The 26,886-nt window shown below is 37.0% G+C and overlaps 1 protein-coding gene across 1 annotated transcript in view; it reads left to right on the forward strand.

The window, feature by feature from the left end:
• The window catches only part of SRBD1 (S1 RNA binding domain 1), a 324,250-nt gene that overhangs the window by 114,801 nt on the left and 182,563 nt on the right, over positions 1-26,886 (forward strand). The window contains exons 11-13 of the mRNA XM_006882310.1: positions 486-643; positions 2,527-2,617; positions 3,269-3,376. Of these exons, the coding sequence (XP_006882372.1) occupies positions 486-643; positions 2,527-2,617; positions 3,269-3,376 (357 nt within the window). The remainder of the gene's footprint in view (positions 1-485; positions 644-2,526; positions 2,618-3,268; positions 3,377-26,886) is intronic.

The following is a 26,886-nucleotide window of genomic DNA, read 5'->3' on the forward strand; positions in this document are numbered from 1 at the left end:
TAGGGTCGCTATGAGTCGCAGGCGACTCGACGGCACATAACAACAACAACATATGTATGAAAGTGGAATACTAAGAATTGATGGAAGAGGATTACCTTATGATTCAGTCCTTAGCTACTCTAATTTTACGCACAGTTGATAAATTTTCACTGGATTTCCCAAGTGGTATCTAAATCATGTATGTCTTCTGCTTCTCTTCTTCTCTATCACACACATTATTTATCCATATAAGACAAAGCAGAGAAAAAGAAATGTAGGTGTAGTATACTTAGAAGTTTAACTTTAAAATAATTTTATTACCATGGTTAGAAAAAATAGACCAATATAATTTTGTTTATAGTTTTGCCTCCCTCTCTTAAGGTATTTTGTTGTAATAAATCTTTCTGTAGAGATTAACTGCACAAAATGATTTTTTTCTTCTATTTTAGGAAAATAATTTGAGTGAGTGAAAATTAAAACTGTTCTTCCTTTTTTCATTTGCAAAGAGCCAAACTGACATCAGATGCAGAAAAGGAATCAGTAATGATGTTTGGACGGAATCTTCGTCAGCTTCTTTTAACAAGTCCTGTTCGAGGGCGCACCTTAATGGGAGTGGATCCTGGTTATAAACATGGTTGCAAATTAGCTATAATTTCTCCTACCAGTAAGTAGACTTACTTTTTTATATAACAGCTATTCAATTAGCCATAAGTTTCACTTTCATTTTATGTATTTCATATAGATTTAAATGTATTTACTTTCAAGGATTTAAGATAATTTTCATACAAATGGGAGTATTAGAGTAAGAGTATTTTTTTATTTTTTATTTGTCTTATTTGTTGACAAAACTTTAAGCATATTACCATGATTTATGCCACAGTGATATTATTGAAGATTAAATGATCCTAGATGTTAGAAGTCTTAAAGTATGTGTATTCACTCATCAACTTTTGATTATTCTTGATCAGATTGCATTTAATTGCATTTTAATTTTGTGTATATTTTAAATATTTTTTAAAATTTGTGCAATCAATGCTTTTCCTGATTTACTTATAAAGTTACCCTTTTTAATTACTGTTTCTTTCTACATTTCAATTAAAATCTTTTTTTTCCCCTGTTTTAACAACTCTATTATTTTTCATGATTCATCTTATACAAATACTGATGCCATGGAGGTCTTTTGGATCATGCGCTGAAATTTCCCTCCTTTATTTTTCTGAAAGAGGTGTTGAAGATTAGAAAGCTATTTTTTTTTACTGTTTTAAGGGAGATGTGAGTTGATATTTTAATAGCTACAGCAATTATATTGGTTACAATATAGTTATTAAGAATTTTGAGGATATTTCTTTAGTCTTTTTTGTAGTAAATAAGATATTTTAAAGAATATACTTACTTGAACTCTTTTTTTCTAAGTTGCCCTAAGTTGTAAAGAATATTTTTGTCTTTTTCTGTGCTTATTTTCTAGTTTTATCTTTTTTCATTTTAAATGTTTCTTATCTGAGCTCTCCATCTTTTCTTTTTCTTGGTTAATACCAGTGGAAGTACATTTGTAATTGCTTTTAAAGATTTAATTATTTTTTTTAGTCCCTTCCCCCCCCCCCAATTTCTTGAATTCTTCCTTTTAACTTTTGCATTTTCATCCTCCTGTTTTGTGATCATTCTATTGTTCTTTCTCATTTACTAATCTTTACTCTTTTAGTGGTTGCTCTCAAAATAGAATTTTAAATAGCGGATTGGTAAAGACTGAGAACTTACGTATGCACACCCACTTACATACATAAATAAGCGCATCTAGTTCGTCAAGTTAGAACTGGCTTATTGCTGACCCTCCTTTGTGTTTCTGAGGCTTTAAATTGCCTGGCAATAGGTTGCCTGTCTTCCAGAGTCACTGGTGAATTTGAACCATCAGAGAGGCTTAACGCTTCAGGTTAGCATTGATATTCCCTATAGGCTATGCTACTCAAGCTCCATGTATTTCTGTGTAATATACCATTAAGAATTGCTATATAGTGAACAAATTCAAATATCTGGTACTCAAATCAAGAAATAGAGTGCCAAACTGATGTCTTATATATAAGAACTATTTAGTAAATCTTAACTCTGGTGGCCTATTGGCAAGAAGCTGAACTGTAATTCTGAAGGCATGTAGTTTGAGACCATCAACTGCTCTGTGGGAAAAGGATGGACAATCTCTTCCTGTGTGATGTCTTTGAAAACCTACTGGAGGGTCAGCTGTGGATTGGTTCTGTATCCACGGCATACAACAACAACAACAGTAACAGAACTTAACTTTTGTTATTATTATTAATGTTAAATGTTTTTAAATACTTTTTAGTTTTAGTTATAGGGCTTATTCAGTTAATTATGATTTTATGTAAGCAAAATAAATCTTTTTGATTTTGACATGTTGAATGGAATGATCCTGATGGTATTTAAAAGGACAGCTGAGCTAGTCCCCTTTTTGTTACTTCTTGTCACATTAGACCATTAGAGTGTTGTGTTCTATAATTTATGATGAAATGACATATTCTCTTCATTTCTTCTAAGGTCAGATACTTCATACTGATGTGGTGTACTTGCATTCTGGACAAGGCTTCCGAGAGGCAGAGAAAATAAAGAAACTTTTGCTGAATTTCAAGTATGAAAATGACTGTTTCTATACCTCTTTATAATTTATCCTATCATAAAATCATTTGTAGCCCCTGATTTTGAGGGAGAGAGTCACAAAAGTGCCTCGGTGGTAAAGAAAATAAAACAGTGCTGGGGTCAGTTGCTAGAACACTCTATATATAGAAATTCCAGAGGAGCATTAATTCCTTCCTTTTGCTACCATCCCGAAACAGGTGGTATCGTAAGTCATTGTGAGCATTTCTATGTGCTCTACCATGCATTTGAGGAGTGGAAGCAGTAGTAGTTAGGAGCGTCACAAGTTGTCCAAAGTTTTTATTTGATTTAAAGTTTTAGTTTGTATTAAAATTTAGAACACTTCAGAGTTTATTTACCCATATCTAATTTTGATTCCTTCCAGATGGGAGAAAAACTATTTAGATTGTGTACAGTAAATATTTCTCTACTGTCTCCTGAATCTAACACAGTGGTTTACTTAAGACAGTGTCTTTTATTCTGTGTGAGTCATGGTTTTCCTCATAAAACCATGGAAAATGTGCTTTGACATGAAAGAATAAGAGCATCTCATAATAGTATTTGTGTATTCTGTACGTTTTCTCTTGGCTGATTTCAAAACATGACTTGAGCTCATCCAGTTTCTCATCCTGTTTTTCCCTTGAAGTTGTAGCACAGTGGTGATTGGAAATGGAACTGCCTGCCGAGAAACAGAAGCTTATTTTGCTGACCTGATAATGAAAAATTACTTTGCACCACTGGATGTTGTTTACTGGTAAGGATGTTAGGAAGGTCTGTCTGTTTGCTTGTGATATGTGGGAACTTCTAATGTTCATTCTGTGGTGACTTCTCCTTTCTCTTATAAAGAAAGATACACTTTTTGTTCCCTCCAAACCATCTTGATATTCACAAGAGCTTTGCCATTGTGAAAGTCTGACCCTTGGAGGAATTTGTGACAGAAATAATTGAAAAAGCAAGATGGTTTTCTGAAACCTGTCACAGAAGTAACAAGTTAATGCTAACTTAGTCTAGTGGAACACCGTGCTGACCTCCCTGTTCCATCTTCATGTCTGTGATTGGTTGAGATTTGGTTTGTGTTCTGTAGAACTCTTGTTAGCTAATTTTCAAAAGCCAGGCCTTTCTTCCTGGCTCATATTAAGGGAGCCCTGGTGGTGGCTTAGTGGTAAGGAGTTGTGCTAGTGTTGTGAAGGTGTGTAGTTTGATTCTCCCATTGCCAGGCCTTTCTGCTGAAACCTATGCAAAATCATCACTGCCATCAAGCTTATACTGACAAAGATGAAAAAGACATGCACCTGAGATGCCTTTTCTAGCAATCAAGCACGAGCCTCCTGCCTGGAGGATGAGAGTGCTGCGGCTGAACCACCACTGCCTTCTTCATTCTAGGATAGTGTAGTTAGAGCTGAGGTCCAAGGGAATGTGCTGAATAGTGTGTTGTGAAATCTAATGACTGAAGAATATTCGACTGATGAGGAAGTTATTATAATCAAGGAAAAACCCAAAAACGACCAGGGAGGAAAATAATTCCAGTCTTTTAAGGTAGGCCAAAAGGATGGGGTTTGCATTTAGATTTTGTTGCATCAGATTTTGTGTGTTAAGAATTGAATCAAGGTAAGTTAGAAATATAAATTCGGGATAACCAAAGAAGATGAGATCAAAGTTAGAGACAGACTAACGGCTGTGGCATCATGGATCTGGGAAGAAACACATTGAAAAATGTATCTCAGCTTTTCTCACTGCCCTTCTTACTGTTAGGCAGGTTCGCCCGAGGAAGACTGTGGATGCCGGCCTACGCTCAAATCTGCAGAGATGTACCCAGTTCTTTCGAGAACAAAATACTTCAGGAACTATCATAATTGATCCAGTTTATGTCAAGATAGTTGTCTGATTTCATTTCACTTCTTCAGGTTAATTTGATGTAGACCGTCAAATCTTTCATATCATTTTTGACATCTTCCAATTGTTTTTAAATTCATACTTTGTATAGTTAGTTCACTTTCCAATTTATCCTAGATGTTTATAACTGTTTCTTCTCGGAGTTGGACCATATAATGAATTGAAGATCCCCAGCAGTACTCTGTAAGCATTGTTAAAAGTGATACTATTTTGAGAAGATAACTCTGCTCCAGTTGTACTTTGAGTGCGGCTCATCTTCTGCCATTGTTAGACAGTGCTCCACTGCTATTCATGAGGGAAGAATATGCTGGGTATTTCTAAAACCCAGGTACTTGAAGAAAAAAAATTCAAAACTTCAGTTGCAGCCTTGTGGCATTCTGTGAAAATATTGAACAACATAGGTAATACCAAAAGAAAATGTAAAGAATATAGAGACTCACTTTATCAGAAAGTCTTAGTCAACATTCAACAGTTTCAGGAGGTATCATATGATTGGAAACTGATACAGGACGAGTTCAAGTTGCACTCTAGGAGTTGGTAAAACCAGTACTCCAGGAACTCATGCATATTAAGAAGTATGATGAAACAATACAACCCTGATGCACACTTTTCCTGAATTGAAAGTCTGCGGTATCTCTGCTCTTGTAATTTGCTCCTGCATGCTGCATAGTATTCCATCGTGTAACTGTACCATAATTTATGAATCCATTCCTTTATGGTTGGACATTTGGGCTTTTTCCATGTTCTTACTATGGTAAATAGCACTGCTAAGAATACTGGTGTACAGATCTCTGCTTGTGACTCAGTTCTCATTTTCTCGGAATATATTCCAAGCAATGGAATAGCTGAGTCATATAGAATTTCTTTGTTCAGCTTTTTGAGCAAACACTAAAATGCCTTCCAGAGCAGTTGTACCATTTTATAATCCTACCAACTGTGTAAAGAGTTCCAATCTCTCCAACATTTATTACTTGCTGTCCTGTTAAACTTTGCTACTGCTACTGAAATGAGATGGTATCTCATTGTCATTTTGATTTGCATCTCTCTTATTGCCAGTGATTTTGAGTATTTTGTCATGTATCTATTGGCCGTCCAAATGTCCTCCTCTGTGAAGTCTTTCCATGTCTCTTGCCTATTTTGTAACTGAATTATCAGTCTTTTTCTTGTGGAGGCCCAGGACTATTCTGTAAACTTTTGTTATGAGACTCTTGTCTGAGATGGTATTGCCAAATGTCTGTTCCCCATCAGTAGATTTTATTTTCTCCCTGTTGGAAAAAGTTTTTGATGAGCACAGAGGTTTAGAAGATCCCATTCAATCTGAAGATCCTCTTCAGATTGTGCGTTTGTGGATGTGTTTGTTAGTCTCTTTTTACCATAGACTAGGCCTTCTAAGCTTGATGCCAGTTTGTCTGTTACGAACTTTGTGGTTTGGGGCTTTATTCCCATGTTCTAGTCTTTTTTAAGTTATCTTTATCCATATTTTGCTTGCATGTGCTATTAATTATATCACTAATTTTCACTTGTGCACTTTATAGGCTCTGACAACCCGCCAGAGGGTTAGCTTTGAGTCAGTTCTCATTCAGTGGCACAGCAACAAGCACATGATGAATTACACTGCAGAGCACAAGAATCCTTCTATGTTATTGTGTAGTGTCACGTCAGAACTGACTCAAAGCTGACCCTCCCATGAGTTTTCAGAGACAATAATTGCCTGGGAGGAAATCACCTATTTTTATCCTGCAAAGATAAATGGAAGGGGGAAAACTGAAGTTATGGAAGGTTTTATTTCATTTGAGTATTCAGACAGTACCTGTGGAAGCATTACTCAGTAAGTGAAATGAGGTATTGTACTGGGAAAATTTGCTACAAAGGATCTTTTTAAAGTGTTAAAAATCAAAGGTGTTATGTTGAAGACTAAGATTTACCTTACCCCATAAAAATACGTGTGCCTCATGTACTTGCAAAACTTGCACAGTGCGTAAGGAACTGGAGAACAATTTACATGTTTGAATTGTGTATTGGCAAAGAATATTTATGTTGCCTTGGACAGCAAGAAGAAAAATATAGACTGCCTTGTATCTTTTAATCAATGCTGGCAAAATGCCTTTTAGAACCGAAAATAATGAGACTTTGCCGCATATGTTTTGGGCATAGTATCAAGAAGATCCTGTACTTAGAGAGGACTTCATACTTAGAAAAGGGCATGTGAGTAAGGAGACCAAGTTGACAATGTGACTGCTTCCGTGGCCTCAGACGTATTAGTGAGTAGGAGACTGGGCCGGACTGGACAGTGTTGGTTCATTTGTACATATGGTTGATATGAATCAGAACCAACTCAGTGGCACTTTTGAACAAGACCAAGTCCCATAGGTCTTTGGATGTTGATAAAAATATGAGTCTTATTCAAACTCGTGACAGCTGTTGTGACATAAGTATTTGGTTTCTGGAGCTAAACTGGCTGAATTCAGGTTCTGCTACCTCTGATTTACAGCAAATTCTTAAAACTTCTTTTTAGGTTCTTTTTTTCTATAGTAATGTTTATTACTGTTGCTGTGAAGATTTGGAGTAGGATTTGTTAAATATCTTTTTTTTTTTAAAGCAAAAACTTATTCATCTCAAACATTATCTCACAACAAAATACTGGGGCAGACTTTACAAAATCAACAGTACATAACAACAACAACAACGACAACAGCATTTGTATATGAATCAGTTTTCATTTTACTTATGTCTCTGTCTTTTTGTTTCTCTTTAAATGTACATACATACATCTCTCTGTATAAAATGTCTGGGTTGTTATCAAAGCCCATTGATTAAGTGTATTTGGTTTTGTAGATTATGATCAGGAATGTTTGAGAAACAATGCTATATGGATCCAATTTTTGAACCCTCAAAAATGCATTTAAGGAAGACTAGCCTGTAGGTGTCTCTAGGGAGAATTTAGAAAACTGCTAAAAACACAGTTAAGATGACCTGGTAAAATTACAAAGGATTCTTTTAAGGGGAAAAAAAATAGAACAACTGCATTCAGAATATCCTTAAACTAACATTGTAGTTTATTAGCACTTGGGGAGATCCTTCACAGCAGATTACCCCCAATGCAATGTGTCTTTTGATTTATTGACTGCTACTACTTTGGTGTTGATTGTGAATTGAAGTAAAACTAAATCCTTTGCAATCCCAGTATTTGCCCTCTCTATTGTAATATTGTCTCTTGGTCTGGTCGTGAGAATTTTATTTTCTTGATATTGAAATATAATTCATATTGAAGGCTGTAGTTTTTGATATTCTGCAGCAAGCATGCCAAGTTCTCTTTACTTTCAGCAGGATTGTGTCATCTACGTTATGCAGGTTGTTGATGAGTCTTTCTCCTGATGCCACATTCTTCTTCGTACAGTCCACCTTCTCAAATGAGAAAATTCCCAGTATGTATGAACTTTTGGATCCCAGTCATTTTCTGGTGGCTGTGTTTTCAAAGTGATGTGCTCTATCTAGAAGATGATTAATGCTGCATATTACATTTAAGGGGCTTAAATACAGAAAGGATAAAGCAGATATTAGGTGCAAGTACATATCAAGAAATTTAAAGAAATGTAATACTAAAAAATAAAAGTTGTTTCAAATTTGATGTAACAAACACCTTTCTACTCCATTGAAAAATAAAGGCAAAATTATTAAGTTATAAAAAGGGGGTTTATGCGCACTTACTAGATGCCACAAGCTCCTGACACATGATGATGACCTTATGTATGAGATCCAACTGTTTCTGTTTTGGTCTGTAGAGTGTTGAGTGGCTGATTTGGTTTTTGGTGGGTTTTTTTTTTGTCCATTGATACCCTTAGGATTAATTAATGTACTTAAGTTTGGAGGAAGACGAATGACGTGCCACAGACACCACTAGTTGACAGTTTCATTAATATTTCAGTCACATTTTGGAGGCACAAAACATTTGTTATCATTGAAGTATATTAGAATCACAATTAGAAAAATTTTGAAAGACTTGAGTAATTGGACCTAATCTTACTAACATGATAAACCACAAAAAAGATAAATGACTTTTGGTGATCCACTGATATTCTCATAATTCAGTCAAAACCAGCTCGGAGCTGGACATCCATTGGGTTTCTAAGATGTAAGTAACATGGGAGGAGCTTGCTCATCTTTCTCCCTTTTAGCTTTGGCACACTGATCCCACTAGAGAGGTATGTGTGTGGCCTTTGGGTTAGCTGTGTGGGTTCCTGTAGGAACACTCACACAACTCCCTTTGTCATGCTCAAGGCAGGATTCTTCACCAAAGAAGACATTCAGATGGCCAACAAACACATGAAGAAATGTTTAAAATCCCTAGCTCTAAGAGAGATGCAAATCAAAACAACTATGAGATATCATCTCACCCGTCAGGATAGCAAAATTTAACAGAATAGCAAACTACAAATGCTGGTGAGGTTGCGAAGAAACGGAAACCCTTATTTACTGTTAGACGGAGTATAAAATGCTTTCTCAAAAAGTTGCGAATAGAAATACCATTTGACCCAGCAATTCCACTACTAGGAATATACCCCAAAGAGACCATAACTGCCACCCAAGCAGATACATGCACAACCATGTTTATTGCTGCTTTGTTCACAATAGCAAAGAGTTGGAAACAACCTAAGTGCCCATCAACAAATGAATGGATAGAAAAGCTGTGGTATATTCACACAATGGAATACTTAGGTGCCTTGAAAAACAAGGCACTCATGCAATATGGGTGAACCTGGAGGACATTATTCTGAGTGAAGTATTTCAGTTACAAAAGGACAAATACTACATAATGCCACCGTTGTAAAATGGAACTGACATCATGGTTGGGGGAAACTGAGAAAGATGGGATAAATTATGTATACTACATTGAAACAGATGGAGAGAACTGTTTAAAAGGGATATGTGATTAGGTATTATTGTCATGACAGGAGTCCAGAACAAAGGCTGCATAGTGAATTGGCCTTAGGGGGAGGGATTGTATAACAATGAATGAATTTTTCTTTTACTTTTCAAAGAGAAGAGCAAACTGGGTGTGAGGGCTGGGCAGGGAGAAAAGTGCAACAATGAATGAATAGAAATCCAAAGTTTCTGTAAACAACATGCAACAGATCTCCCCTGCCCTGAAACTACCTGGATTACTTTCCAAGAAATCAAGAAGCTTAGGAATGTAGCATACTCACCTACACAATGCTTATAATTTTAAGAAGCTAAAGTGGAGGAAAAGTTGTAATAGTTGCTATTACTTCTTAATACCACAATCTCCTCCTAGCAACATGTGTGAAGTATGTGAGGAGGAGCAGTATCATCTTTGCCTCAAAAGAGCACTCTGCTGCACCCTCTGCATGACCTATTTGTTGCTCTTTTGGCTGTCTGTAGGATGCTAGGAGGAGCATGATGCTTAGAAAGGTAGAGGTTGGTGAAGGAGAGGAAGAGCTTCAAGTGGGTAGTTCACCTGGACACAGTTACTGCCGCAGTGGACTCTTCTGTATCAGGATTCAGATCTGTTGTTCATAGGGTCACTGTGGGTTGTACTTGACTTGACAGCACCTAACAACAACATCACAGTGATTTTCCTTTTTTTACATGAGTAATTAAATCAAATGATAATGTTTAAGCCATGGTAATATTAATCCTGTCTCCTGTAGCTACCATTTCTTAGTAGTTATGAAGGCTGTGAGTGAACCTTTCAACTTGGGGCAGCCTAAATAGCCTCCTGGATATGAATTTTGTTATTTTTAATAATAATAACATTTAAAGGATGTAGTATGCGATTGGCACAGGCCAGAGCGGAGTTTAGGGCTGTTGTACATAGGGTCGCTATGAGTTGCAGGCAACTTGACGGCACGTAACAACAACAACAACACAACAGTATCTACACTTCTCTTTTTTCTTGTATTGATAGTTTGAGAACATAATGCTGTGTGGAATTTTGTTGTCTTTCCTCTCCATTTCTTTTGTCATTATAAACGCTGTGAAATGTTTTCCATAATATTTCCATTCTGAGGTTGTCATGACTTTAAATAGGTAAATTTAAAAGCAAAGTTATATTTTATAGCCAGTATAATTTTATGTTAATTATGAGCAAATGAGAAGAAATAATCATTTTCTGCTGTCCCCTTTCCTATTTTTTTGCTTCTTTGAAAACAAAATAGCTGGGATATTTGGATATAAACTTTGAATACACACAAACTTGCATACACCCATTTCAGTGTATTGTGCTGGGAAGTGAAGCATAGCCTAAAGAACTAATAGTAGAATGGTGTATGTGTTTGTGTTTATGTTAAAATACAGTTTAGACTAATTCTGACAGTTTTTGATCCAAGTTTTCTCATTTTAGCTATCTGAAATGTCTGTAGGAATTACCTTAAACCCTTAACCTTACTCTGTTTTGCATATCTTTGTTTATTAACTTAGATTAGAACTGGCCTAGAGTAGAGTGATGGCTATTTCTCCTCTTAAGCCTTTTGGTTATGAATCTGCCTTTGTTGCCAGATCCAATAAAGACTCTTGATTGTTTTTGTTAGTTTCATTGTAAGTTCTTGCCAATGACGCAGTGTAGTATAAGCAAAGCAGATGTTCATTTTAGATAAGTGTATTTGCTTTAACAGCACCTAAAATGAAAAGTAAACAATATGTTTAGCAGTGATGAACTTTCAGATTTTGTCTTTTGATAACTTTTAGAAATAGAAGGAATAACATGGCTGTAAGCAGTCGTTTTATATTGTTTTCTTATTCCATCTCAGTTAATGTATGGACAGACTTACAAGCGTAGCTCTTCCAAATGGACGTTTTATTTTGATCTTTAAAATAGAATGTGTCCACCAATTTTATATCTACAAAGTTCTGTTACTACGTAAAGTCCATACATCAGACAAAATTTTTTGTCACAAATCTTGAGTAGAAAAAAAAAAGTTTTTTAAGATTTTAGGAGTTGTAAATGGGTAAAATAATTTTTTATCCCCTATGAAATAGGATGCTCAGTAAAGTTAGCAGCTGTGTTTGTTGAGCTGCGATGGAGTAGTTCTTAGCTGGTTGCACGGCAAGCTTAAAAACTGCATCTGTGTGGTGACAAGAATCCACCAGTGGCTCTGCAGGAGAAGCAAGGGCAATCTCCTGTCAGGCACTTTACAACCTTAGAAACTCAGTGGAGTGCCAAATGAGTTTGAGTATAGATGGTTTGAACTTTTAATAAGCATCTCAGTGTAGTGCCTTCTGGATTTACAAGGAACTCTGTGTTGTAGAAAACTGTTCTAGCAAGATGAATGTGTTTATATTAATGTTACTTCTTTTTGATTATAGCTCCTTAATTATATTTGTGAGGAATAAGACCGCATTGTCAACAGTTTAAAAGATTAGTACCTTTTACCTTGAGATTTTAAACTCTTTGGCCTAGTGTCATTTGTTTTCCACTCATCTTTAGACAGATTGGTGTTTTTCCTTACCTTTGGCCCAAGACTTTTAAACATTTTTTTTAGTTGAAGAACAGCTAAGCTTTATCTTACTGCTGCTGGATTGTCTAGAATTAACAGATGCTGTCTCTTATTTTAGTTATATTGTTATTGGGTGCCATCCAGTTGAATGTTATTCATCGTGGCCCTGTGAACAACAGATGTGAACCCTGTGCTGACCTTTGCCATCCTTATCATCTCTAACACCGCTGTGCCCATATCTGCAGTCACAGCATCAGTCCTTGGGGGCCTTCCTTTCTTCTTAACCCTCCACCTTTCCTAGCATGGTGTTCCTCTCCAAAGAACAGCCTCTTCTTCTTCTTTTAAAATTAATTTTAATGACAGTTTACAGAGACTTTGGATTTCCATTCATTCATTCATTATTGAACTTTTTGCTCTGCCCACCCCTCACCCCCAATTCGCTCTTCTCTTTGAAAAGTAAAATTCTTTCATTGTTATTCAGTCCCTCCCTCCAAGTTCGTTCCGAACTCCTATCATGACAATAATACCTAATCATATAGCCCTTTTAGACAGTTCTCGCCCTCATTTGTTTCACTACAGTGTACATAATTTATCCCCTTTTCCTCAGTGTCCCCCTAACCCCTATGTCAGTCCTATAACAGTGGCACTATGCAGTATTTTTCTTTATAGAATAGTCTCTTCTAGCAACATGTTCAACATAGATGACACAAAGCTTTGTCCTTTGCCTCCCAAGAACACTCTGGCTATACTTTTTCTGATATATCTGTTCTTTTGGCAGTCCATTTAGTACTCTTCTACCACACCATAGTTCAAAGGCATCAATTCTTTATCTGTTACCCTTCTCACTGTTCCGCTCTCAAATGCATAGCAAGTGATTGGAAAGACCATGACTTGAATCATACACACCTTACTCTTCAAAATGACATCATTGCTCCTCAGAAAGTTCTCTGACAGCAGACTTTCCCCAGCTCAATATGTCTCCTGATCTCCTGACTGCTGGTACCAAGGTTGATGATTGTGGATCCACGTAAGATGAAAGTGTTGACATGGTCAGTCTTTTCTGCATCTATCATGATGTTGCTTATCAGTCCAGTGGTGAGGATTTATTCTTGTTATTGAAATTCAATCCATACTGAAGTCTTTGATCCTTTGTAGCAAACATTTCAGCAAGAATAAAATTACTGGAATACTTTATTATTGAGATATTTTGTATTTGGTACAGAGATTTTGGCTATTTAAGAGTCAGAAATTGATAATTGAATTAGTTGTTCTTATGTTTTATATGTGTCTTAGGGAAGGGAAAAAAAACCCAACACAAAACCCCCTATCCCTTTTGATTTTAATGTATTTATGTGACTAAATCTGTGTATTATGCTTTTCTAACTTATTGAAATACCACTTTCAAGTTCTTCACCTCCGTATATTTCTAAGGTTACACCCAGCTTAATTCCCATTACTTTTCCGCTTCATGGCACTTGTGTTTTGAAGAGACCCTAACCTTTGGGTTCGCATTATGATAATTAAGTTTCTGAGCGATGAGGGATTAAAAATGTCTCAGGTCTAGTTGCAGAATAAAGTTCAGAACCACTTGTAAAACTTGCTTGATTGGTGGGTGGAAATGCTTTTATTTATTCACTACTCATGCAGCATTAATCCGTATTTCATCAGGTACCTACAGTGCTGTAATTCTAGATGTGACCATGGCACTTGATTTACTTCAACTCCATTTTCTTTATTAACGTGCCGTGAAAGAGGTACATGAAAGATAGCCAACTTCAAAGCACCATTTAAAGTAAAATGGTCGATATGAATTCCCTGGTATTTAACATTGTCTGTCAAATGTTTCAGCTGGTTTGCATCCTTTTACAAGCTATTGCTTGCTGCATTAAAAGAAATTTAAAGCAGTTGTTTGAAGGCTTTTGGTGGGTAGGTGCTGGTGGTGTGACAGTGTTTAGGCAGCCAAGAGAGTAAATGAGTTCAGATCCTTTTTAAAAATTTTGCTCATCCTGAATTGTTTGTTTGGTTTGGTTTCCCTTTAGGGTAGGGTGTGTGTTCTTTAGTCCAGTAAAGCAGTTATGGTTTGAGTAAGGAAATGCTCATGTTGTTTTTTAGAAGACTCAAGAAGGTGGCCAAATACCATGCATCAGGCCTTTGAAAGCATAAAGGCGATCCCAGTGTCTCCCTCCAAGTTGTTTTAACCAGTTTTATGGCATACCCAGTTTATTCTTTACAGAGCCAGATGAGAAAAAGACTTTAAACTATCAAATGGTAAACTGAGTCTTTAAAAAAAGAGCAAATGAAACAAAATTCCTAGGTTTGTTTGTCTTCTATCATAAGGGATATGTATTTGACAGACTCTGTTCTTTCTAGGCTGAATGTATGGAAAAAGAACTTTAAATAAAAACATCCCAAAACCAACAATTTTCCCCCTTTTAGGTGGAAATTTATGTAGCAAATACAATTTTTCCAGTGAATAGTTGATACACAATTGGTTTTGTGACATTGTTGGAACCTCCAATGTGTCAGTACTTCCCCTATTTCCCCATCAGGTTCCTCGGTTCCATTCATCTGGTGTCCTTGGCCTTCCTACTCATCTCTGGTTCTGGGCAAATGTTACCCTTAGTCTCATCTACGTGATTGTTCTAACACAATCTTCATTTATTTTTTAAATTTTTTTTTGTTTGTTTTGTTTTTGTAAGTAAACCAGTCTAAAAAATAAAAATTTTATTAAAAAAAAGGAAATCTTCAGAGGAATCGGTGCCAAAGCTGAAGTTAGAAAACTAAAAAGGAGAGAACAGACTTGGTGTTTCTCAGTCTTCTCTTTTTTAAATATTACTATCATTGTGTTTTTGGTTTTTTTGTGATTTGAGTGATGATTAGAAACCAAACAAATTTTTCATTAAACTATTTATATACATTTTGTTTTATAACATTAATTTTAATACCCACAGTGTTAATAGCTCTTTCCCATTTCCTTCCTATAATTATGATTGCCAGTTATCATTCTATGCTTTTCTGTTTCTTTAGTGATACTGTGCTGATTATCCTTTTATTTAATATTTGCTTGCCATTTACCCATCTTGATATATGCTTGTTATCTATTTACTAAGTTTTACTCCCTTCCAATCCTTGGTAATCATCCAAAAATGATTCTATAGGAAAATCTTTCCATAGCATAATGTCTTCTGGATGCATTCATGTTATGCATTGTTTATCGAATTTTCCACTGTGTGAATGTGCCATCGTTTCTTTATGTATTTATTGTTGGATACTTAGTTTGTCTCCATCCTTGTAGTAATAATGCTGCGGTGAACATGAGTGTACATGTATCTGTTATTATTGGACCTTTTATTTCTTTGGGACTACCTAGTAGTGGAATTGCTGGGTCAAGTGATAGTTCTATTCCTAATATTCTAAGGAAGTGCCAAACTGCTTTCCATAGTAGTTACACCATTTTCTATTTGCTCCAACAGTGTGAGAGAATTCCAATTGCTCCCAATCCTCTCCACCATTCATTATTTGCTATCTTGTTGAATTTTCTATTGTTCTGGGTTGAGATAATGTCACATTGTTTTGATTCCCATCTCTAGAAGCAAGTTCTTGGAAAGTAGTGGATCAGTGGAGGAACGGAGAGACCTTAGTGACATGATTTGACACAGTGACCATAGCGGGCTTGAGCTTCACAGAGATTGGGAAGATAGCACAGGATTGAGTAAGACTTTGATCTGTTGTTCATAGTAGACTCGACAGCCCATTTCTTCATGAGTTTGTCAGTCATCTGAATGTTACTTTGGTAAGGAGTCTTTTCATATCCTGTGCCCATTTTGTGGCTAAGGTGTTTGTTTTTGGTTTGTTGGGTTGTTGAACTGTTAGACCTTCTATAAGCTTTAGAGATGAATTTCTTTTCAGATATGTCTTTGCCACATATTCCCTCCCCTTTCTCCCCTGCAGTTTTACTCTTACAGAGAAGTCTTGTGATGTACATAAAGACGATGTTTTTAAGTAGTCTCAATAATGTAGTTGATCTGTTACCAGTTTTGCTTTTTTGTTATATTTGATAGTCTGCTTATGCCATAGATTTTAGGGCTGCTAAATTTGTCCCCTGTTTAACTGAGTGACTGTGGCAATGGAAGCAGGTGTGTCAGAGACGATGAGGTTGGCTCAATATAAGACAAGGTTCAGAGTCATTGTTCATAGGGTTACTGTGAGTCTTAGTTGACTCAAAGGCACATAATAGCAACAATAATGTCCAGTGGTGCTCTGTCTAGTGGCTGTCTGGTAACCTAATGGAAAGAAGTAATGCTGCCACCCCAAAGGCACGTGGTTAGACTCTGCCAGATGCTCCATGGGATAAATATGGGCAGTCCCCTCACTTGCAATGTACTGTTTCTGAAAACTTGTAACAGGGTCAGCTATGGATTGTCTCCCACTCAGTGGCATGCAACAACAACAACGATACTGTCCAATGATCCTCTCATGTGACTTACTGCCTCTGAAACCAACTGGAGTCAGCTGTGGGCCAATTCCAGCTTAATGGTGCACAATGACAACAGCAGTATCTAAGACTCGGGAACATCTCTTTTATGTCTTTGTTAAGCTGTTTGAGTATCTTCTTTAGTGAGTGTGGGCTATGTTCTTTGCTCTTTTTTGTTTGTTTATTTTATTGCTAGTCTTATAGTTGTTGAGCTATTCAATCAGTTTTAGAGATTAAACTCTTGTCTATGAATATGTCACAGCCAGAAATTTTATCCAAGTTTTTTGGGTCTCCTTTTACTTTTTCTCACTCCTGATTTTTGGCTGAGAAGTTTAAAAATTCAATAAGAAAGGTGATCTGAGAATTTCCTAGGAAGGCGTTGGGCCTTTCAAAGATCTCACATCTTTCAGGTCTGATCTTGTTTGATTTGTTTCTATACATATATTTTTTAAAATGATTGCTATTCTCCTCCTTTCTGGCTACCTGTCCTTACTTAGAAATGAGATGTTTGTTCTAAGTGTAGCTGTCATGTTGAATTTAGAATCTCAGGGGAAAGCCTGTCTCCAAAATCTAGTGTATATGTAGTATCCCTTTAAAAAAAACAAACAAAACAACAACACAAAAAATATCACATGAAAATGATGATTTAAATTCCTATCCACTGTTGGATGTCTGAGATCTTACAGTTATTGTCATCTTTACTGAAGTATTCATAAATCTAATGATTAGGTAATTGTCTGCCCCTTTGACAAGAAATACTTATTGTTCAATTGTCCAACAAATATTTATTGAGCACTTACTTTGTTTTGTGCTAGAATGTATAGAATGCACTTTAGTGACTGATACTCATCCTTTTCTAAGCTCTATCTTGCCTCTACTCTTTTTCAGTATTAGACACTGATGCTGGTTCCATCCTTTTGAAAGTCTTATTTCTACTTCTGTTAAACTTTCTTTCTATGTATTCTTAGGCAGAATGAAGAATAAGTTCTTTTATTCTCATGCATTCCTATTTTTTTATGCTCTTAAACTTGTATACTCCTCTAGTCTTTTTCCTCATAATACCATGTTTTCTCTATTTATCTCTTTTTGCTGAATAATGACTTCATCTACTTCTAGTGCTTCATATATGTTGGTTCATAAATGTAAGTGTGGTTTAATATATGAGTTGTTCAAAGTGTTTTTTATTCTTAAGTGGTTTCTACTTGGACTACATTTCTGGAGAGGATTATACTAATAATGTGAAGGAGGTAAAGAGGATTCTTTGAGTGAGAGTATTCAAAAAAGGTGTGTAGGCTACTAATGAGAGGACTGGTCACTTCTGCCATTCTGCCAGACTTAAATTGAGTAGCTTCTGAGGTAGAAAATGAGAATCTCACTGCCATCAACAAAGAAGCAACAAGAAAGTGCAGCCCATCTCTTTGGGCCCAAGATTTCATGATGCTGAGTGAGGCCAGCAGCAGCAGCAGAAGAAAAGAAACATTTAAAGTTAAGTAAATCATCTTTGGTACCATTTCAGTAGAGAAAGAACAAGGATGAGGACTAAAGTGTGCTAGACCCAAACAATACTATAATTGTTTCCCATTTACGTAAATGTGAACAATGAATGTGGGAGACCTAAGAATTGACACCTTTGATTTAGGATTTTGGCAAAGAATATTGAGTGTACCATGCGTGTCTTGGAATGAGTGCAACTAGAACACTCTTGGGAAGCAGGCAAGGATGGTGGAGCTTTATCGCAATACATGAAGTACATTATCAGGAAAGGCCAATTCCTAGGGAAGAATATTATGCTTGATAAATTAGAGGGTCAATACGAAGAGGCAGACACTAGCTGATGTGGACTGACACAGGGGCTGCCCCTGGAGGTGTAAATCCAGCAGTGATTTGAGGATGGTGCAGGATGGGGCAGTGTTTTATTCTGTTGTAAATAGAGTCAGTATGAATCAGAATCAATTCCATAGCAAATAACAACAATATTAGTATATATATGTTGCAAGGAGTCTTTGGAGAGGGACATCATGCTTGGGAGGGTAGAGGATCAGCACAAGAGTGGAAGAACCTGGGTGGGATGGATTGACTCAGTGAGTGGGGTAATAGGGTTAGGAGTGTCAGAGACAGTAAGTTTGGCTCAGGGTTTAAGGCTGTTGTATATAGGGTCACTATGAGTCACAGGTGACTCAACGGCACACAACAGCAGCAGCAGCAACAACAACATATGAAATTACCTTACATTACAAGTATATTTGCATTCTAAAAATGTTGATATGGTATTCCACTACTCGATGTGTGTGTTTTAGCGATTTGCTTTTTTAAATTTAAGGTTAGTAAATATTTAGTAGCAAATGCACCTTTTTTGTTTGTGTGTGCTGAGGATGTGGAATAGTTTCTTACACAAGATACTGACTGAAATACCCAGTGTCACAATAAATGGATTCTGTGTAATCAGAAGGAGCTCTGGTGGTATAGTCTGCATAAATGGTGCTACTAATAATGGAGGTAGGTGTGTCAGAGACAGCAAGTTTGGCACAAGATAGAGCAGGGTTTAGGGCTGTTGTACATAGGGTCTCTATGAGCCACTGGTGACTCAAAGGCACATAATAATAATAACAACAACAACAAAAACCCAAAGGCTGCTCATCCCTGTTGGTTCTCATCTACCACCAGCTCTATAGGAAAAAGATAAGTAGTATGGAAAGAGTGTTCTGTTGTTCCATGCTGTCCATTTACAACAATAGTAAAATAAAACTACCCAACTATTTTGTCAGTGAATGCTGTCTGGCAATAATGAAAGCCAAGCTGTGCAGTGACAGTAATGCTGCCTGTGATGTTTAAGGTCCTCTGTCAACTTCTGTGGGCCATAAATCTCAGTGGCTTGGCAGTTATATATTGATGAGATTTAGCAGTTTTGTGATGTAATTTGGCAATTATATTATGATGTAGTTATAAATCATTTTACAATATAATTTTTCTTTTTTTCACCAAATGACATTTTGTTCTCTAACAGTCTGGCCCATATACTCTAACCATGTTGATAAGTGAAGAATGAACATGTATTAATTTCATCAACAAAAATGATTCATTTACATCAACAAAATGTCTCCTTCTACTAAATTGATAAAATTCCTTACAACATATGTATGATAGAAACATGCATTTTTCTCCTAATTTGGGAAGTCTTCTGTATCTGAGTATATTTTGACAGGTTAATAATATTTACATTCTTTTTCTGAAACTATGTACACTTTTAAACAACTCAACTGGTATAGAATAAAACTAATAATTGTCAACTAATTTAGAAAAATATCTGTAATCCTTTTCTCCAAAGTTAACTATATGATTGTGATAAACATAATTCCAGGTATCTGTTAGGTATGCCTTTATTACACAATTTCTTGGTTTTTTCTTGTATCACTCAGGAATATGTTACAGATAATTACAGATTTCTCAGCATTTTAAAGCACTGCTACATAGTTGTAAAAAGAGTAAGGGCAGCATGAGGACAGCCAAGTCTAACCTCTGCTAATGCCACTAGAGGAAATTGTCCCCATCAACAGCACCCACAACACAAACTAATTCCTGTAAGGTCAGACATGCCCCTGTGTCCCCACACCACTGTCTGCTCATTCCAGCAAAAATCCTACTCTGCTGAGTACCATTGCAATAGCTACTCATACTCCTCATTGTGGGGTTCCTTAGGGAATTTAACAGGTATTGAGGAGAGCTCTGAAGCAGGCTCACAGGTCTTTTCAGCCTTGCAGCTTGAAGCCAGTGTTACAAAGCTCTCTTCGTCCTGTTCATTAAGGCAGCTTCCTCTCACCCCCTAGTCCTCTAGCAAGTGTAGTTGAAGGTCCTTAGCTTTGGCTCTGTGGTTCGCAGTCCTGAGGTCAGCTCTGTCTCATGTCAGGGCCCTAGTTCTCTGCTCTGGCTACTGGTGCTTTCCCCTTGGCCCCATTTTGACCAGGCCCTGGTTGCTTGCTGCATTCCATGCTGCTGCCTGTATGTAGTGAGAGCCCCAAATTTCTGCCAGCTGAAGCTGTTCAGTTTAAAACAGGTAGAATGGCAAGACTATCCAGTTCCCTTCTGAATAGACTGACATATTCTCTTTACATGTTCGCACCCAGCAATTAGGCAGTCAGGGACAATGACCTATGAAAGAAAGCTTTTTTGAAAAATAGCATTTTGTTTCATGTTGTCTGGTTTGTCATACTTTTCAAGGAATATACAACTTTCTTTACGGAGATACTAAATATATTGGTTGTGTCTATAAAAACAACTCCCACATGCTAGTTCTTTTTTAAATAGACTATTCCATTTGCATTTGTTTCTAAATTTAATTGGACTTTATTTAATATTTATTTTGAAAGAATACGATATTTCCTTATATATTATTGTTACTACGATCTGTACTTAAAATGCTGATCTCAAATTATTTTTTAAATTGAGCACACTAAATATTTGATGCTTTAAAATGCCCTTATTAAGATTTCTCCCTTCCCCCCCCACCTTTGTATTTATGTTCAACTCTGGTACGTGACTAAGGAGGTTTGTGATAGAGGAAATGATAGTTAGTTGAGAAGGTGAGGCAGAGGATGGTGAAGGACATCACAGTTATACCTGGGCAGTCCCTTGGTGGCAGGGATCTCTGGAACTCCTCATTTACTAATTAAGCCGAATATGTATTGGTTATGTGATCTCATAGCCTGTCTTCTAATGATAGGTTTTTAAACAATTTCTGACATTGGTCTTTCTGTTTAGAGATGGCTTAGAAATTCCACAGCATCTAAATTCTTGACATTTGATGAAGATTCATTCTATGTTTATTGTCTTCACATTATTTAGTCTTTCACATAACCCATTTTCAGACATTAAAACTCACTGCCATTAGAGGATTCTGATTCATTGCAATCGCCCATTCAGTTTCCAAGGCGGTAAATCTTTATTTACTCAAACAGTGGGCTTGAGTGTGTCAGAGATTGTGAGGTTGGCACAGGCTAGGCCAGGTTTCAGATGTGTGGTTCATAAGGTTGCTGTGAGTTGTACTTGACTCGCCAGCACCTAATTACACATCTTAATAGGGTTAGACTGTCCATCTTTCTTCTGTGGAGTGGCTTGTGGACTCTCATCCAAGACTTTAGGGCATTAAAGGAGAGAAAGAGGAGGAGTTGGATAAAGGAGGTTGACAATGGGGGTCATTGGTGGGAGCTGCTTGTTGTGGAAGGGGAGTCAAGACCTCCTTAGCACGTGGTGGCTCAGCAGGTGGATTGTAGCCAGGTCTACATGCACAGACTTCAAGGCAGAGAAACCTAGGAGGGTTCCCCAGCTTCAAACCTTCTAGCTGTTTGACTAGGTGAGCTTCTCAGTATTTGAGCCTCACTTTTCTAATTATTATTACCTGCCCCTCTGAAATGTGAGAATGAAATGTATTTTTATATGTAATATTTTACTGTAGAACATGCGTCAAAATAGTGGTAAAGTGTATGAGTCCTTGAGACAGACTATGTTGTGATCTGAACAGGGCCGCTAATTAGCTGTATAACCACCACTAAGTTACCTAATATCTTTTTACCTCAATTTCTACAGCTGTGAGGAAGAATTGTAACAGGGTGGTTATGAAGTTTAATGAAATTAATGTCTGACACTTTGAGTAATTTGTTGGTGTAGATGGTTTATAGAAGGTTGTGGTACTAATGTAAGGCTCCTTTCCAATTTATCAGCCACCTGTGGATGAAAGAGGGGTGGCCTCCTACTGCTGCCATTTCCCCCCTTGGAAACACAGTTTATTTAGGTTATGGGGTTGCTGTGACAGCACTGAGTTAGAATTTTCAATACTCAGTTGTGAATGGTAATAAATTGAAAACCAAGTGTGTTGCTGTCAAGTTAATTTCCAACTTGTACTGACTGGATAGGACAGAGCTCCATAGGTTTACCAAGGCTGTAAATCTTTTTTTTTTTGCTTCTCATATTTTTATTGGTTTGCATACAGTAATTTATATACGGTGTTTCATTCATGTATATTGTGTTTTATATAATCTTTCACTTCCATTATGCTTCTATAGTCATTCATATCTCTTGTATCTTATATAATTAATTACTACCTATCTGTGCCTATATTACTCCACCTTTTCAAGTTCCCATTGGATCTTTTCTGCCCCTTCACCTCTCCATCTACCCACTAACTTGTGCTATCCCAGTGATTTCCACACTTGCTCTTTCTCCTCCCCTTTCCCCTTTTGAACATTTATGTACCTCTTGCTCCGTCACCCTTCTGTTTTTGGAGTGCTGGTTTTACACAGTGTCTTTAACAAAGCTGAGTGCTTCATTTCTACAGTGACTGGTGGATTCACACCATCAGCCTTTCAGTAGCATCCCAAGCTCTTTAACCACCAGGGCTCCCTGGTGGCATCCTTTGAATCTGAGGTGATTTCACACTACATGCTTAATAAAATATAATTTCATCTACTCTCTCTTGTTTTTAGATTATTGCTGAATTTGATGTTTTTGAACTTAACACACTATTGGTTTTCAGGCATGTCAATTCTTTTGTTCAGAGGTAAAATTTTCTCATACCTCTGAGCAAGGAATTCCTTGTAAAACTAAAGTATGATGCCCGGTGTTAAATAGATTAAATGAGAATATTGTATAAAGGAAAGAATCTGTTTTAGCTATTCATGGCCTAAGACAGACTTGGTGTTTGGGTTGTAAATACTTGGTAAATTGTTGGTGCTTAAAAAATTATAAGGTATAGGGAGTTGTTAACAATTTAAAAAGTGGTTTAAATGATAATTGGAACACTTACAAAATCAATTTATTCCAGAGAGACTGTAGTGAAAATAGATATTTCCCCTGGAAGTTCTGGCTCAGCTATTCATTGATTTCCATTGTGGTGGAGCCAGAGGGTCGCAGACTCTCCACTTACTCCCATTTCATTTCACTGCTGCTGAGAAAGACTCTGTATGTGTGACTTTGCTTATTTTCATTTTAGTGATGAGATTGGGCGTTAAAAAAAATACATTTGTCTGTCTATTCCTAGCTTTAAAGTTAACTAAAGATATGTTTAAATGATCTGTTTGGGGCGTGTTTCTGAATGAGATTTTTTGTTTGCCTTTGCTTTGCTTTAGGATACAGTGTCCATACAATCTCCCCCACCCCTTAGTGAGTTAGTTGCCAGATCGCTTTTGTCATTTACTTTTCTTTGCTTAAGTTTCCTACTGATTTACTGTTATTTAGATTACATAGAACTTCTCGTTACCCAAGATGCAATTTCACCACAACAAATTATTCCTTCTCATTTGTTTTTGATACTTGTTGTTGTTAGATGCCATCAAGTTGAGTATGACTCATAGTGATCCTGTGAACTCTGTCCTGTCCTATGCTATCGTCACACTTCCTGACACACTAGAGCCCATTGTAGCAGTCACCATGTCAATCCACCTGGTCAGGAGTCTTCCTGTTTTTCACTGACCTTCCACCTTTCCAATCATCATGTCTCTCCAAGGAATAGCTCCTCCTACAACCATGCTGGAAATATGTGAGACAAAGCCTCATCCTTCTTGCCTCCAAAGAGCACTCTGGCTGCACCCTTTCCAAGAAGTATTTTTTTTACAGTCCATTGAATGTTCAGTGCTCTTCTTGTACAACAAAGTTCAAAGGCATCAATTCTTCTGTCATCTCTATTTCTTGTCCAGCTCTTATGTTCATAGCATGTGATTGGAAAGACCGTGGCCTGAATCAGAAGCACCTCAGTCCTCAAACTGACATCATTACTCCTCAATAATTTGGAGACGTTCCTAACTGCAGTACACTGTCTCCTGATTTCCTGACTGCTGGTACCAAGGGTGGATCCAAGTTAGATGAAGCTGTTGACAGTTTTAATCTTTTCTCTATCAGTGTAGTGGTAAGAATCTTTGTCTTCTTGATGTTGAGATGCAATTCATTCTGAAGGCTGCATTCCTTGTTCTTCTGCAACAAATGCCTCAGGTCCTGCTCATGTTCAGCAAGCAAGGTTGTGTCATCTGCATAACATAGGTTATTGAAGAGTCTTCCTTCGATCCTGATACCACATTCCTCCTCATGGAGTCCAGCTTCATTTGCTCAGCATACAGATTAAGTAGGTTTTTTATTCTAGGGCACCACTTTATCAAACTTATTTTCATAAACTGATTTTGTGCAGAATTAAATTACAGAAATGAATGTTTTTAACTAGTAAGAGTTTGAAATAGCTAATTTCTGAGAAAACCCGCTGCCATTGAATCAGAATCAACTTACAGCTGTCTTTCCAGCAGGTGTTTGGTGACTGTATGTATCACTTAAGAGGAGATAGCTCACCTTTCTCCTACAGACTTAGTGGATTCAAGCCACTAGAGAGGGCGCTATTTTTGTGTTAGCCGCACAGCTCCTTATATACTTCAGCACAAGAGCTCATTTGTGTTTGGTGTTTTTTTAAAAATTTTTTAATTATTAGTTTCAATGAAAATTTACAGAGACTTGGGATTTCCATTCATTGTTTCACTTTCCTCCCATCCCAACCCTCTCCCTCCCAGTACACTCCTCTCTTTGAAAAGTAAAAGAAAAATCCTTTCATTATTTTACAATCCCTCCCCCAGGTCTACTCCACTATGCAGCCTTTGCTCTGGACTCCTGTTATGACAAAAATACCTACTCACATATCCCTTTTAAACAGTTTTCTCCCTCATCTGTTTTAATGCAGTATACATTATTGAACCCATCTTTCTCAGTCTCTCCCTAACCCCAAGGTCAGTCCTGTTTTACAACAGTGGCACCATGCAGTATTTGTCCTTTTATGACAAGGATGCTTCACTCAGCATAATGTCCTCCAGGGTCACCCATTTTGAATAATATTTCATGAGTTCCTTGTTTTTCAGTGCAGTGTAATATTCCATTGTGTGAATATACCACAGCTTCTCTATCCATTCCTTTGTTGATGGGCACTTAGGTTGTTTCCATCTCCTAGCTATTGTGAACAAAGCAATAAATATGGGTGTGCATATACCTGCTTGGATGTCAGTTATCGGGTATATTCCCAGTAGTGGAAGTGATGGGTCAAATGGTATCTCTATTTGCAACTTTTTGAGAAAGCGCCATACCGCCTTCCACAGTGATTGCACCATTTTACACTCCCACCAACAGTGAATAAGGGTTCCAGTTTCTCCATAACCTCGCCAGCATTTGTTGCTTGCTGTTGTTAAATTTTGCTATTCTGACTGGGGTGAGATGAAACAGTTGTTTTGATTTGCATCTCTCTTAGAGCTAGGGATTTTGAACATTTCTTCATGTGCTTGTTGGCCATCTGAATGTCTTCTTTAGTGAAGTGTCTGTTCATATCCTATGCCCATTTTTTCAGTTGGATTATTTACCTTTATCTTGTTATGGTGCTCAAGTATTTTATAAATTCTAGATATAAGTCCCTTATCTGACATGTCATTCCCAAATACTTTTATCCAGTCTGTGGCTTCCCTTTTTACCCTGTTGGAGAAGTTTTTGGATGTGCATAGGGATTTGATTCTTAGAAGGTCCCATTCATCTCTTTTATCTTCTTCTGGTTGTAGGTACAAGAGCTCATTTGTAAGAAAAGTTTATCAAGAACTTTTTCAAATATTAACTTTATGTATGTAAAACATTTTTACTTTTATGTTAAAGCACTGGTTGATTTGTTAGAATACCAATTGACATGTTTAAACAAGCAGGTATAGCCAGGCTGGCTGACTGGAAGAGATCCATATTTGTTCTCATTCTAAAAACAGTGATCGAATGTTGTCGTTGCTGCTAGGTGCCGTTGAGTCTTAGACGATCAGTGACCCTATGAACGAAAGACCTGAGCACTATTCATAGAGTTTCTGGAGGCAAGCCATTTTGGAATTGGATGGCACTTTTGCTTCTAAAACAGTGATCAAATAGAATGTGGAAATTATTGACCAATATCATTAATATCACGTGCAAGTAAAGTCTTGCCGAAGGGTATTAAAAAGAACTAGAACAGGAACTGCCAGAAATTCAAGTTAGATTTAGAAGAGGCCATGGAACCAGGTATCTCATTACTGTTGTCAGATGTGTCTTGATTGAAAGCTGAAAATACCAAAATGATCTTTACTTGTGTTTTATTGACATTTTGTTGGCATATTACTTGTGTTTTATTAACAAAGACATTTGACTGTGTGGATCATAACAAATTATGACTAAGTAGAAGGGCATTCTTTCTTTATTGTAAAATAAAAAATCCCAAGTATGTATGGGGATTCAAAGGGGTAAGAGGTGGGAGCAGACGGGTGAGGCTGATTGGGATGAAATCACAGGGTTGCACAGTTTGGTGGGTGGAGGGGGTGGGTAAAGAAAATGAGAAAGATCCGGTGGGGACTGGGAAAGGCAGGGTAATGGTGGGCATCGTGCAGTGGTGATTAATTTTACCTTTCTTTCTCCCCCCCCCCC

The sequence above is a fragment of the Elephantulus edwardii genome, unplaced genomic scaffold (genome assembly GCF_000299155.1).
Source record: "Elephantulus edwardii isolate Elephantulus edwardi_28Jun2011 unplaced genomic scaffold, EleEdw1.0 scaffold00019, whole genome shotgun sequence".
In the NCBI taxonomy this organism is placed as follows: domain Eukaryota; kingdom Metazoa; phylum Chordata; class Mammalia; order Macroscelidea; family Macroscelididae; genus Elephantulus; species Elephantulus edwardii.